Below are 15,878 nucleotides of genomic sequence, written 5' to 3' on the forward strand. Positions count from 1 at the left end.
AAATGGTTCAAATTGGACAACGAATGAAAGTGGAAGTGAGGAATCATTTTATTTTGACTGATGTTGGTTTAATAAGTATTCTGCATTGCTTTTCTTCCACTATCAAAAATCTATGTCGTACTGTTCCAAGCCAATCTCATGCCATTTCATAATGGCATCACAAAAAGTAAATTAATCTATAGTTCGTGACCATGAAGTCATTTTGTGACTGTTATCACGAAATGCAGCTATGGTTTTTGGACAGTAACACTTCACCTTTAATAATTATCTTATTTGAGCAAGAGTTTAACCTGGACTAATTTCTATTTTCAGAACTGCTCCTTCAAAGTTAAACCTAGAATAAAAACCTCAATCAATTTTTTTTTTTACAGTTTTACATTTAACAAATCTGTGGCAGTTAAGGTTTAAATAAGCATGCAGCACAAAATTCAGCTGGTTCACAAAACACAATCACAGTTTACTTACATTTCCATGATTGTTATGTCTTCTTGCAAAAATGACTTTATAACGAGATATAAGAAAAGTATTTAACAGGTGTGGGACTCAGTAGAACAGGAAAAACAAAACAAAAAAAAAAAACATTAATTACGTGCTGTAGTGGTGGATGTAGACAGAGTGCACCACCGCCTGTTGCAAAGAGAACACATGAACCGGTTCCCGCTGCAGTATGTCTGTGGTCGCTGTGAAAAACTGGTCAAATCCCCAGCATCTATCCTGGTCAGCCTCCAGTATGCCTGCAAGCACTGGAACCAAATGCAGCTTTAGACCCCTAGAGACAGAAATATAATACAATGTTAAATACCCACAGCCGTATGAGCATAAACATAGGAAAAAGAATGTGACATTTTAACCTCTTGAAATAGGTCTAGGTTAGCCATCTTTGAACTTGTCCAAGGTCTGTGTGCCAAGAATGTTCCCTGTGAGTTTGAAAACCTTGGCAGCAACAGAACTTTACTTATGATGTCGGTCATATGAGCATAACAATAGGAAGCAGAATGTAACCTTTTGACCCCTTAAAATAGGTCAATGTTAGCCATCTTTGAACTTGTCCAAGGTCTGTGTCCCAAGAATGTTCCCTGTGAATTTGAAGACCCTGGCGGTAACAGAACTGGACTTATGCTGAGCACAGACAGACGGACGGACGCGAAGCCTTTACAAAACTCGATGGCTATATTTTTTGGCCTCAGGTAAAAATGAGTATCACACATGAAAATTCAGTAGGTATATCTTATATATCATATTCCATTTCTAAGGTGGAACTATGCTAGTATACTAAGGTATATCTAAATATCTAAAAAGGAAGAGTAAAATAGAAGAGTAGAGCCACTTAGGTGCTTGGTCTTGAGAACCAGGGATGGTAGGTTGAAAAGCTTTTTTATCCCATGGGAACTCTCCCTACCCACCCAAGTGACTCAAGAAAAAAGGATATATATAATAATAAATAATAAGACATAAGAAAGATAAGACATCATATATATATATAAAAAACTGATATTTAAATAATAAGGGTAATAAACAACATATACAATAAATATGGCACTATATAATATACAAGAGTAGGTTTTTAAACCTAAATATCAATACAGGAGAAGATTGTAGTATAGGTATTTTAGTATGTAGACTAGTAGTAAAATTAAATTATACGAGGGGTGTCAATAAAGTAACGGTCCTTTTTATTTTTTTCAAAAACTATATGGATTTCATTCGTATGTTTTTACGTCAGACATGCTTGAACCCTCGTGCGCATGCGTGAGTTTTTCCACGCCTGTCGGTGACGTCATTCGCCTGTGAGCATTCCTTGTGGGAGGAGTCGTCCAGCCCCTCGTCGGAATTCCTTTGTCTGAGAAGTTGCTGAGAGACTGGCGCGTTGTTTGATCAAAATTTTTTCTAAACCTGTGAGACACATCGAAGTGGACACGGTTCGAAAAATTAAGCTGGGTTTCAGTGAAAATTTTAACGGCTGATGAGAGATTTTGAGGTGATACTGTCGCTTTAAGGACTTTTCACGGTGCGAGACGTCGCGCAGCACTCTCAGGCGGTGTCATCAGCCTGTTCAAGCTGAAAACCTCCACATTTCAGGCTCTATTGATCCAGGACGTCGTGAGAGAACAGAGAAGTTTCAGAAGAAGTCGGTTTCAGCATTTTATCCGGATATTCCACTGTTAAAGGAGATTTTTTTAATGAAAGACGTGCGGACGGGTCCGCGCATCGGGACGCAGCCGCCGCGACGCTCCGCCACAGGAAAAACACCTCTGTTGAAAGCCTTAAGGACAAGTTGGAACATGTCCTGCCTGTTAAACAATTTCTCATATACTCACTCCACTGAAAGCCATCAAAAGCCGCCTGGATTTTACAAATGGTTATCAACACGGAGGTGTTTTTCCTGTGCCGCTGCACCGCACCGGCTGCGTCCCGACGCGCGGATCCGTCCGCACGTCTTTCATTAAAAAAATCTCCTTTAACAGTGGAATATCCGGATAAAATGCTGAAACCGACTTCTTCTGAAACGTCTCTGTTCTCTCACGACGTCCTGGATCAATAGAGCCTGAAATGTGGAGGTTTTCAGCTTGAACAGGCTGATGACGCCGCCTGAGAGCGCTGCACGACGTCTCGCACCGTGAAAAGTCCTTAAAGCGACAGAATCACCTCAAAATCTCTCATCAGCCGTTAAAATTTTCACTGAAAACCAGCTTAATTTTTCGAACCGTGTCCACTTCGATGTGTCTCACAGGTTTAGAAAAAATTTTGATCAAACAACGCGCCAGTCTCTCAGCAACTTCTCAGACAAAGGAATTCCGACGAGGGGCTGGACGACTCCTTCCACAAGGAGTGCTCACAGGCGAATGACGTCACCGACAGGCGTGGAAAAACTCACGCATGCGCACGAGGGTTCAAGCATGTCTGACGTAAAAACATATGAATGAAATCCATATCGTTTTTGAAAAAAATAAAAAGGACCGTTACTTTATTGACAGCCCTCGTAGTTAGTAGGCTAAGCTATAAATCTGGTATTTTATAATAGAAACAGAAGATATGATGTAATGTATATTGGTATCTATCTAAAGTAACTCTGCTAGCATACTATAGGAAAATAAAAAGCATAATCTATATGCTATCAAATGGAAACGTAAGAACGTAGGTACTATATGTTGATATCTTTTAAAGCACATATAAACTGATGAATCATTAAAAATCTACAACATGTAAAATAAAATTGTAAATAATGAAAATAAGCTAGTAGTTATATACTGTCTATATATCGTCTGTTGTCTGCTGTGATTGTTTACTGTTTTTCTGTGACAGTTTTCTGTGCTTATGGGGTTTTTTTTGCTTCAGTGGTGCTGTGTGTGTTCAACACAGCAGCAATGGAGGTTTTTTCTTTCCAAATACTTTCCTTGTGTGTGCTTTTATGTGTGTTTACGTACCGGACCGGCTTATGTGTGTTGTTTGTTAAGTGTGTCATGAAGCCGGTCAAGGTTTGCTCAGCCCTGCTCGTGACTCAGGGCAGGGACATACATCTAGAGCTGGGTCCCCGGGCACCGTAAAGGCGACCTCTGCTCCTAACTGGCAATTAGGATGGGTTAAATGCAGTAAACACATTTCATTGTGCAGGGAACATGTTCCTATGTGCATATGACAATAAACTCCTTTGAATCCTTAAATATACTGTCATGCACTCATCATGTAACAACATACTGTGACAGTTGGCAGCTATGGGGTAGGTGGTAGCTCCACTCAATAGGTCCATCTTCTGTCTTTTGTATTCCTGCGATTGCTCCCATGGGTTTCTCTGCAGTTATTTTGTACCTGCACAACAAAACACATAGATTATGCTCGCACCCCTTTATAATCTATCTCTGCCTTTGGTTACAGAAGATTCTTGGTATTTGGTAAAATTCATTGGATTGACTATTATTAACATGTTAAAGATGACAACTCGCTGACATCATGCATGAAAAAGCACGTTCACCAGCAGTGACATAAAAATTTAAACCAACATGTACTGTATGTGATTTACCACATGAGTTAGAAAAAGTTACAATCAAAAATGTAGTCTAATTTACTTTTCCTTCCAACGTACATAGTGGTTTTGTTCTTTCGGGGTCCCCCGTATGGTGTGAATGGAAGGCTGCCGGTGGCTGCATGGTAAAATGTGACACCAATACTCCACAGGTCTACACTCACGCCGTAAGTCTTCTGGTGGGGCTTACGCAGCACTGCACGTTCATACATGTCTGGATGCTGCACACACACACACACACACACACACACACACACACACACACACACACACACACACACACACACACACACACACACACACACACACACACACACACACACACACACACACACACACACACACACACACACACACACACAGCACCACAAAACAAGTTGCAGAGGAGTTCTAGTTATGCTGAGGAAATCCAGTCATGCTGATGGATTTAAAAATTTGAAGATGTATTCTGAAAGTACATACCTTAGTTGGAAAATAAAAATAGGCAGCTATTATTACCGCCACTAACTGATAGAACGGAATTTAAATTCTAGCTACTGCTAGAATTTAAATTCTACATGATCTGTTTATTCTACTGACCACTAGAGGGCCACCCGTACTAAATAATGAAATTTTTGAAGCATGTAAAGGCACTTTGACACTTGCACAGATTTGAACCCCATACTACCACTCAATTTGTCATGACAATGTCTCCCGCTTTTCCCCACTGGACGGCCACGCTTTGTTCCGCTTGACGCCACGCTATATCAAATAATAATTTCGTAGCCGATGACGCATTTGCTTTCATAACCTGGCTGATGAAACCATTCTCTCATCGCTGCCAGAATCACAGAGAAATTATCTACAGCTGCAGGCTGTCTCGTGCGCTCTGCCATGCGCGCACTGGATGACATGCGCATCAATATTTACGTGTCACCTTCAGGGAAAAAAGCATTGACAGTACATATTTAATTAAAAGTTACGATGATTTTACTCACTGGCACGCCAGATTGCTTGCCAGTGCTGAGATCAAATTTGTGCAAGTGTCAAGGTGCCTTAAAACTCATCTCTTTAGGCTCTGTCTCTGAATTGTTTACAACAGCTAGTTATCTATGTTTCAAAATTTAAGCACTGTACTATAAAACTGAGCATCTCATTGTCAGTCAGTAGTAACGTACATGAATTTTGTGTGTGGGTCTGTTTACTTACCAGATACTCTTCAGTTCCATAAATAGATATAAACTTCTCATCATCCTCCAGCTCTCTTGCTGCTCCAAAATCCGTCAGTTTATAAACAGATTTGCCGTCATCTCCAACCTGACGCATGATATTTCCTGGCTTAATGTCACGGTGTACCACTCCATTTTCACGCAGGTGGTTCATTCCCTGCACTGAACAGAACAGCGGGAGGAAATCTTAACTGCTGATTGTTGGAATATTTAGGGAAACACAGATATACTGTACACCCACCTACACACTGCAGAAGTGTAAAGAACTCTTTTTCAGGCAAGCCAAAAGCATTTTCTGGTTCCTCCAGTAAGCTGAGCAAGTTGCCTCCTGAACAATATTCCATCACCAGCACTTTCTGTTTAGAAAGAAGCTAAAAGAAGAGAGGGCAAAAGAGAGCGAAGACTAACTGGGGAGGGCTCTCACTCTCTCAAGTAAAACATACTCTAATTTAATGACAGATTTAATTTGGTTTCAAATGGATATTGTTATCCCACCTCCCATATACAATGAATCCCATCCAAATAGCTACAGTCTGGCCACAAGAGAACCTGGGAGTGACTCGCTCATTTACTGTATACAGTACGTCTGGAAAGTATTCACAGCGCTTCAGTTTTTCCACTTTATGTTACAACCTTTCTCCAAATTTGAGTAAATTAATTTTCCCCCCTCAAAATCCTACTTACAACACCCCATAATGATGACATAAAAAAGGTTTTCATGAAATTTCTGCAAATTTATTAAAAATAATAATAATAATAATAAACTAAGAAATCATATTACATAAGTATTCACATCCTTTGCTGAATACTTTGTTGATGTACCTTTGGCAGCATTTAGTCTTCTTGAATATGATGCCACAACCTTGGTGCACCTATCTTTGGGCAGTTTTGTCCATTCCTCTTTGCAGCACCTCTCAAGTTCGATCAGGTTGGATGGGGAACGTCAGTGTACAGCCATTTTCAAATCTCTCCAGAGATGTTCAATCAGATTCAGGTCTGGGCTCTGGCTGGACCACTCAAGTACATTCACAGAGTTGTCCTGAAGCCACTCCTTTGATATCTTGGCTGTGTGCTTAGGGTCACTGTCCTGCTGAAAGATGAACTGTCACTCCAGTCTGAGGTCAAGAGCGCTCTGGAGCAGGTTTTCATCCAGGATGTCTCTTGTCTCCCAGTTCCTGTTGCTGAAAAAACATCCCCACAGCATGATGCTGCCACCACCATGCTTCACTGTAGGATGGTGCCTGGGTTCCTCCAAACATGGTGCCTGGCATTCACATCAAAGAGTTCAATCTTTGTCTTGTCAGACCAGAGAAATTTGTTTATCATGGTCTGAGAGTCCTTCAGGTGCCTCCAGGTGGGCTGCCATGTGCCTTTTACTAAGGAGTGGCTTCCATCTGGCCTCTCTACCATACAGGCCTGACTGGTGGATTGCTGCAGAGATGGGTGTCCTTCTGGAAGGTTCTCCTCTCTCCACAGAAGAATGATGGAGCTCTGACAGAATGACCATCGGGTTCTTGGTCACCTCCCTGACTAAGGTCTTTTTCCCCCAATCCCTCAGTTTAGACGGCAGCCAGCTCTAGGAAGAGTCCTGGTAAATCCAAACTTCTTCCATCTACAGATGTTGGAGGCCACTGTGTTCATTGGGACCTTCAAAGCAGCAGAAATGTTTCTGTACCCTACCCCAGATTTGTGCCTTGAGACAATCCTGTCTCTGAGGTCTACAGACAATTTCTTTGACTTAATGCTTGGTTTGTGGTCTGACATGGACTGTCAACTGTGGGACCTTATATGTAGACAGGTGTGTGCCTTTTCAAATCAGGTCCAATCAACTGAATTTACCCCAGGCGGACTCCAGTTAAGCTGCACAAACATCTCAAGGATGACCAGTGGAAACAGGATGAACCTGAACTCAATTTTGAGCTTTATAACAAAGGCTGTGAATACTGATGTAAATGTGATTTCGTAGCTGTTTTTATTTTTAATAAATTTGCAGAAATCTCAGAAAAGCAATTTTCACATTGTCTTTATGGGGTATTGTGTTTTGAGGGAAAAAAATTTTCATCCATTTTAGAATATAGCTGTGATATAAAACGTGGAAAAGTGAAGCGTTACTTGAATACTTATCGGATGCACTGTAAAATGCTGCTTTATAAACAAAGTTTAATGAGATTTATTTTTGAATCTATATAGAGTTATGTGCATCTGTCCCCAAGCATAAACATTACATATACAGTACTGTGCAAATATTTTAGGCACATTTAAAGCATCAGGAAGCATAAAAAAATTTGTGGCCGTTCTGTGTGGAGTTTGCATGCTCTCCCTGTGTTTGTGTGGGTTTCCTCCAAGTGCTCCGGTTTCCTCTCACATTTAAAGACATGCAGGTTAGGTGAATTGGAATCTTTATAATTGCCCAGGTCTGCCTTGCAAAAGAGGTCTCAATCTCAATGGGACTAACTTGGTACAATGGATACATTTTTATTATTACTTCAAGACAGGAGGCCAGATTGGGGAAAAGTGCTTAGTTTTCCATTCTCATTTGCACCTTGGACTATATTTATATATGTGGCATCGTTGGAAAGGGGAGTGCTTCAGGTTAAGGATTTACCACTTGTAGAATTTTCTATCCTTCCTTATGCCACAAAATCACCCCCCGAAGTTACCCCACCCCTTAAACTGGATTACCCCATTTTGGCACAATTGAGAATTTCTACCTCTGACCAAGCTTTCCTTCTTTCCACTTTTGTTCATCATGTAGATCATATAAATCAGTGATATTTTAAACATGGTTAAGTCATACTCTGCCCACTATGACAGATTATCCCTTTCACCGTTTGCACACTCACACAGTTTACAGCAAAAAGGTACCATGTAGCAATTCGGATGTCCATGAAAGAACACCATGCACTATCAATACCTGAAACCGAAGATATTATTTCAAACCTGTGAATATTATGATAAATACCTAAGCCGTAAAAGCTTATGCTTACCCTGGCCTGGAATATTTCAAAGGTTACTGTACTAATTTTGTGTTGATGGTATGGTCAGATATAGGGATGTGGTACATTTTAAAGGAGGCACATTTTAACAGCAATCGATCAAAGGCAGTTTTATCGATTTCTCTTCATTTTGGTCTTGAAACTAAACCCTTTATGTAATCTAATTATCATCATGTGCCAATGATATTTAAAAGTTTGTATAAAGGGGACAGGTGTAGCGATTTTTACTCTGTTCATGGAGAGAATAACTTTGGTAAATGCTCATGGTAATGAGGACAGGAACAGCTACGTTACAGGAAAATGTGAAGTGAAAATTTCATAAGTCTAATTATTTTTGTTTCTTACCTTCTGTGTTCCAGTACTTGCAATGCTTGAACCAAAAGACAATCAGAGATCCATCCAAAAGTCATGAAAGTGGACAAAATGCAGCAAAAAACAAAACAAAACAGTCAAATACTGCCTGTTGTCCCAAGACTGGCAAGGTTGTGTAGACGAATAACTGCTCAGGGTTCAAACCTGAAACCCATTCCATGTCTGACATCATAATTCCCTGATTACCATGGCAACACATTTTATCTGTCCACTGGTGCTGACACACACACACAATACATGGCGTTATGCACCTTACCTGATCAATTTTAAAAGCTTTCAGGACATATGTCTTTTCCACCACTAGGGGGCAATCTGGGGTAAATAATACAGCTTAAAGGGGAACAAAAATGCTTTTTTTGAGAATTTGTGCATTGCTTAGTAAAAATTGTTATTCATACACTTGCAGAATGTTTGAGCACAGTGTAAATAATATTATTTGAATCAAATTTACTGCTAAATTGACATGTAAATCCCCATTGGCTGAAGTCAGTGGAAGGCTCTTCTGGTTGACATCACTGGTTGGGGTCTCCTTTGCTGGGGGCGAGTGCAGTTTACTGAGCTTGCAAACTAAAGTTCTATTAGTCTCGTCAACAAACAGGTGGAATATGCCAGAAAGCTGCGCATGTTCGCAAAGCCACAAACGGAGGAAGAAAAGGGAGACAATATTTCCTTCCATAAGTAAGTGGTTTTATTCTTGTCACTTTGTCCGTGACATTTGGTTGATAAACAGGTGTATGTTTCCTGACCGTGCCTGTGTCGTCCGAGGACACGGACAACACTTGCACACATCACTCACACACACACACACACACACACACACACACACACACACACACACACACACACACACACACACACACACACACACACACACACACACACACACACACCAATGACTTCATGAGTGAAATTCAGTCAATAAAGGATAATTGTGTAAAAATATAGTATATATAGATGTTGTTGTTTCATAATGTTTTAGGAGCCGCCCTGTTAACCACCAAAACATGAATCAGCTGCAAATTGTGAATGATCCGCAAACCATTAATTGTAAAATGTGAATATTGAAAAAAACATCTCCCAAAACGTCAACACGAGTCTCACAAAATGTGAATGGGGGTCTCACAAAACATGAATACCATTCATAATATATGAGGTCTGTCCAAAAAGTATCGTACCTTTTTATTTTTTTCAAAAACTATATGGATTTGAGCTGTTACAAGATTTCCTGCAGTAATTGAGCGGTAAACTGAAATCCATAAACTACTTAAACTGAAAAAAATATACATACGAGGTCTGTCCAAAAAGTAACGGACTTTTATTTTTTTCAAAAACTATATGGATTTGAATCAAGTGTGATTGCATCAGCAACAAAGGTTCAAGCTTGGCTGACGTCCCACGCAGAAACCGACTTCTTCTGAAACTTCTCTGTTCTCTCACGACGTCCTGGATCAATAGAGCCTGAAATGTGGAGGTTTTCAGCTTGAAACAGGCTGACGACGGCGCCTGGGAGCGCTGCGCGACGTCCCACTGCATGGGAAGTCCTTAAAGCGACAGTATCACCTCAAAAGCTCTCATCAGCCGTTAAAAGTTTCACCGAAAACCAGCTTAATTTTTCGAACCGTGTTCACTTCGATGTGCCTTACAGGTTTAGAAAAACTTTTGATCAAACAAAGCGCCAGTCTCTCAGCAACTTCTCAAAGGAATTCCGACGAGGGGCTGGACGACTCCTCCCACAAGGAGTGCTCACAGGCGAATGACGTCACCGACAGGCGTGGAAAAACTCACGCATGCGCACTAGGGTTCAAGCATGTCTGACGTAAAAACATATGAATGAAATCCATATAGTTTTTGAAAAAAAATAAAAAGGACCTATACTTTATTGACAGACCTTGTATATATATATATATATATACACACATATATACACATATATACACACATATATACACACACACACATATATACATATACATGCATATACATACACATACATATACATACACATACATACATATACATATATATACATACACATACATACACATACATACACATACATATACATATATATACACATACACATACATATACATATATATACATATATTTGGGAGATATTTTTTTCAGTATTCATGTTTTGAAATTAATGGTTTGCGGATAATTCACGATTTGCAGCTGATTCACGTTTTGGGGGTTAACAGCGTGATGCTGAAAACAGCAGCAGCAGCAGCTCGGTTCAGCCCAGCAGCACACCTTAACAGTGCAGATCCATGTTACTATCAACACTAATATTTGGGAATGTGTGAGTGTCAGAGTAAGTTTAATACTTTCCTAACACAATTTAATGTTAATACATTTTAATGGCTCATTATCCAGGTCAGGATGGCATTTTAACACGTATTTTGCGAGTGTTTTTCTGAGCCTATTCTGTCGCGAATCCCCATTGAAAATGCATTACCATTCGGGAACTTCGTCAATATTTTGCCCAGTTAGGAGGTGTCATGTCCATGAAGGGACGTTTGCGTGTAGCGGGCAGCATTGGGGGTGCGGACTCTTGTAGTCATATATAACCTCTTTGTTGGTGCCTCTGGCAGGGAATCTCAGAACGAGACTCATCTTCCCCACAACCAGTGACGTCGCCCACCTGACCTGCATAAATGACGGCAGCCGGGCGATGTCAAAGCCACTCAGACAACGACTAAAACAAGGTTTTCTGTAGATGTTTTATGGGCTTTAGTGTTTCTTGAACTATCAAAAGAACACTTTTTTGTGTTTATTCATGCTATAAATCATCCGTTGGCATTTCTGTTCCCCTCTAAAATGGAATTAAACCCTTTAGAGTATTGTGGTACTATATCTGCACAGTGTTGCCACAGTTACTTTGAAAAAGTAATCCAATTACTGATTACTCCTTGATAAAGTAACTTAGTTACTTTACTGTTTACTCAATTGTAAAAGTAACTAAGTTAGATTACTAGTTACTTTCCCCAGCTGCTGACAACAACCCTCTGCCACCTCAACATGACAATGATACCTGTTTTGCCAAAACTCACTTTATAGTCACCCTTTCTTGACTTCAATGAAAACAAATACTTGTTTTATAAAAGTAAAATAAAGACCTCTTTCTTGACCTCATATTTAACTGCTGACAGTACTGTAACAGTAAAACTTGCAATTTCTAACCTACATTGTTTATAAATGTAATTATTGAATTCTTTTTAACATTTTTCTAACATTTAAATTCTCTCTAAACATTTTACTTTTCAAAATTATTATTATTATAAGTAGTATTAGTAGTTGTAGTAAAAAAGGCTTCAAAACTGGACCTTTAATCTAGGGGTGTTGTGGTGGGGGGCACATCCCTGCCCCATGCCCCCATTCCATCTGGATTTGCCCCTGCTTTGGCGTTTGAGCACAAAGAATGGATAACATTTATTTATGCAGAAAACATGACCAGATTTACAGGTAAGAAAGTTTTACTGCATTTTCACATCATGTGGTCATCAGAAAGAGACTTTAGGTGCATTTGAGTGGAAAATAGTGTTGCTGACGCGTCGTGGGGGATCAGCTGTTTTTAGCGAGCAGATACGGTGCGACTCAGCTCAAAATTCTAAATAAGGGAGAAAAAAAAACATTAAAATGTCTTTGTAAAGCTCAGTGCAGGTGTGCTGTTGTTACCGTGCTTTAAGAGATGAGTACGAGTCGTAGCTGCTGCAGAAAACCGCGGATGAAAAGCTCACAGCTCGCTTAAAGTGGGCGGTTCAGTCGAACCCCAACCCCCTGCCCACAGACCAAGTTTAATGCTGCTATCAACCCACAATGCAAAAATAATAGTAACGCACAGTGACTTGGAGAAGTAACTTTAATCTGATTACTGATTTGGAAAGATTAACGCGTTAGATTGCTCGTTACTAAAAAAGTGGTCAGATGAGAGTAACGCGTTACCGGCATCACTGTATTTGCACAAAGTGGCCAAGTTTCATCTCCCCCTGCTCATTTCATTCTGAGCAGCAGCATTTTAAACCTGACCAATGTTGTAAATATTGACCCCACATGACCTTGCAAACGGTGAAAGGGGTAATCTGCCATATCAATCATAGTGGGCAGGGTATGGACTAATCATGTTTAAAATATCACTGATTCATATGATCTACATGATGAACAAGGCAGGCATAAGGCAGGATAAAAAATTTTTTACTAGTGATAAATCCTTGACCTTGAAGCACTCCCCTTTCTTCAGGGGGTGATTTCGTGGCATAAGGCAGAACAGAAAATTCTACGAGTGGTAAATCCTTAACCCTGAAGCACTCCCCTTTCCAATGATACCACATACGTATATAAATATAGTCCGAGGTGCACTTGGCCGCCTGTCTATTCTATTTTGTCATTTGATTTTTAAATGGACCACATTTTTAAACATATTTACAATTATATGCACTTACACTCACTCTTTTAATATAAAGACGATTTACTGCTCCTGTTGGAAAGTCGTGTGAGTCCAAAATGTAATTTGCAACATTTGCTAATATTCACAGCTTCTCCGAAACTATTAGTCCTATCAGTATTCTGTTTTGGCACCATTCATCCTTGACCCAAAATACAAAAGCATGCCAAACGTCACCTTTACCCAGTTTTTGCGTGATCAAAGCCCCCCCCCCCACACACACACACAACTTAGCTGTTATAATATACAGCTGTGATGACTTTCAACTTTTAATGATCATCGATATGAAAATTGGATTCCATTTATGAGTGATTTTTCAGAATACAAGTCACATCAGATTATAAGTCACAGGACCTGAAAACAATTTTAAGAAAAACGTGACTTAAAATATGAGTAATTGTGTTTTACAATCATTTTAATGATGCATGATACTGCAACTGCATCTGTGTGGTATTCTACTGGCTTGTACACTTATAAATAAATGATCATCTTTATTATTATTACTTTTAGTATTAGTATTACTTATCATTACCATTATCATGGAATAAAAAAATATAGCTCACATATTTACTTTTGTTGGAACTGATTTTGTGTTGACATGCCACTATAAAAAGGGGGTAGCAAATGCTCCTTTTATTATAATTCCGGGATACCTAAAACTTACAGTACTGTATATGTAGATGTTGAATTCATGTGTGTCCACCCTATCATTCCAGTCTTTTGCCAATGTGATTGTTGTTTCTTCTCTTGTGGTAAACCTACCTCTTCTACGGCGTACAGTTTAACAATGTTGCTGTGACTGAGTTTCCGGAGCATCTCAAACTCTCTCATCTGGACCTCATAGGGGCGGTTGTAGCTCACTGCGTTAAAAACCTTCACAGCTACAAGCTCACCCGTCCTCTATACAAACATATTTGATATCAGCATAATGTATCAGTGTCACAAAAACAACTGCACACTCATCACATCACCAACCACAAATGTGTCACATCCTGGTGTCATTTTTTTGGTCGAACAGTAGGCTGGAACATTAGATGATTCTCTCAGTGACATGAACCCTCCTGGTAAAATAAATAAATAAAACTTCCAAGAGTGTGTTGCCATGATGATTCCCAGTAAATATACCTTGTTGCGAGCCTTGAAGACACTGGCTGTAGCTCCTTGCCCGAGGACATCCTGCAAAGTCCAAATGTAGCTTGACGTACTGGCTGTCACCTCTGACATTCTGGAATAAAAGGAAAATTGAGCAAGACAGAATTTGTGAGTGACAAGAAGAGTCTGGTCCTTCTGGTGTTTTACCCTTTGAACTAGTGTTAATTACAATTAATTAGTGGTAATTACAACCCCAATTCCAATAAAGTTCGGACGTTGTGTGAGCACTTGGAGGAAACCCACACAAACACGGACAGAACATGCAAACTCCATACAGAAAGGCCACAGGTGGGAATTGAACCCATGAGCTACGCGCTGTGAGGCAACAGTGCTAACCACTAAGCCACCATGCTGCCCTGAGACAGCTGTATTTCTGTATAAATCTAAGGGCCCTGTCACAGCTTGACAATTTAGCCAGCGTATGCTGACCGTACTAAAAACGCTGGCATAAGTGGGTGTACAGCTAATAAATTATGGAGCTATCACACCTTGACAATTTAGCCAGTGTATGCTGACAGCCCTGTTTCCAACGAGTGGTTCAGTTCAGTACTGCATGCCATGGTGCGTGTTGGAACAATAAAGTCTGGCTTGGTTTGCGTTTCTACCGCCGGCAGAACACTTTTGTTTGGCAGGTGGAACACATAAATATTGATAAGCACGTAATCAAGTGCACACATACGCTGGTGCACGACTTCGCCCCCTTCACACAGAGGCAAACCAGAGTAACTGAACATTATTTTATTTTTGTCTTGGTGGATCATGGGATTTGTTTGCATTGCATGCAGACTGTTGAAGAACTGACTGGTATCTGTGCTAAATGCTGAATGTGAATGAATGAGACGCTGTGACACTTTCAACTTTTAAAATAAGTTAATTATCTTGTTTTTGGTGCAAAGTGCCGGTGTCGCCACTTGATCGGTCTCCCCAATCCCATCTGATCAGTACCCCTGTCTGGTTCAGGCTCAGAAACACACCAGGAGCAGGAAAACCCATGCAAGACCTCTGTTAAAACACTACAATTTATTCAGCCACGACAAGGAACTGTATTTTCAGACATTGTTTTCCAAAATGAGGACGCTTTATATGGATACATTTTCATCAGGCTGTAATGATGAATCCAACTGAAACAATGTAATAGGTAAGAGCAGTGGTGGGCACAGATAACCAAAAAATTAACTTCGATAACAGATAATCAGATAACTGAAAAGTTATCTTTGATAAAGATAAAACGATAAACCACCCAAAGATGTATCGGAAGTTACAGATAACCGATAAATTCCAGCATTGTCTCTGGTACACTTGCAACTACAAACAAGCTGATTTTGAGTTTTAACACCACGATCACTTTTGGTAGCATCAAAAGCGACAACAGACCCAAACAATGAGCCAGCACTTCTGTCGTGGAACATTTTGCCCCCTGCTGGAAGCTCCTGTTTACTACATGGCTTCCAGCACAGAAAAAAGCTGAGAGGAGCCATGAAGCTCAACTCTCTACTCAATCACAACGCTGCCGTTAGGCGGAGGTCTTGGAAAATAACGCAATGCTGAGTTATGGTTTGGTGTATAAATAAAATGAATACTGATAGAATAACTCCATTAATGTCAATTCTGTCATTTGTACAAAGTTAAAATATAACATATATCTTTTAATGTTGAATAATGCACTAATTCTGAAGTTTTGTAAC

At 39.9% G+C, this 15,878-nt stretch overlaps 1 protein-coding gene across 2 annotated transcripts in view; it reads right to left on the reverse strand.

Moving 5' to 3' along the window:
* The window catches only part of ikbke (inhibitor of nuclear factor kappa B kinase subunit epsilon), a 56,006-nt gene that overhangs the window by 35,412 nt on the left and 4,716 nt on the right, over window positions 1-15,878 (reverse strand). For both annotated transcript variants that reach the window (XR_004559627.1, XM_034166919.1), the window contains exons 2-8: window positions 14,167-14,266; window positions 13,804-13,941; window positions 5,471-5,600; window positions 5,210-5,391; window positions 4,082-4,242; window positions 3,697-3,807; window positions 590-769 (exon numbers count right to left, since the gene is read on the reverse strand). Coding sequence is in view for 1 of the 2 variants with exons in the window: in XM_034166919.1 (XP_034022810.1) it covers window positions 590-769; window positions 3,697-3,807; window positions 4,082-4,242; window positions 5,210-5,391; window positions 5,471-5,600; window positions 13,804-13,941; window positions 14,167-14,265 (1,001 nt within the window). In the remaining variant the exon portion in view is untranslated. The remainder of the gene's footprint in view (window positions 1-589; window positions 770-3,696; window positions 3,808-4,081; window positions 4,243-5,209; window positions 5,392-5,470; window positions 5,601-13,803; window positions 13,942-14,166; window positions 14,267-15,878) is intronic.

Source organism: Thalassophryne amazonica, chromosome 3, assembly GCF_902500255.1.
Source record: "Thalassophryne amazonica chromosome 3, fThaAma1.1, whole genome shotgun sequence".
Taxonomy (NCBI): domain Eukaryota; kingdom Metazoa; phylum Chordata; class Actinopteri; order Batrachoidiformes; family Batrachoididae; genus Thalassophryne; species Thalassophryne amazonica.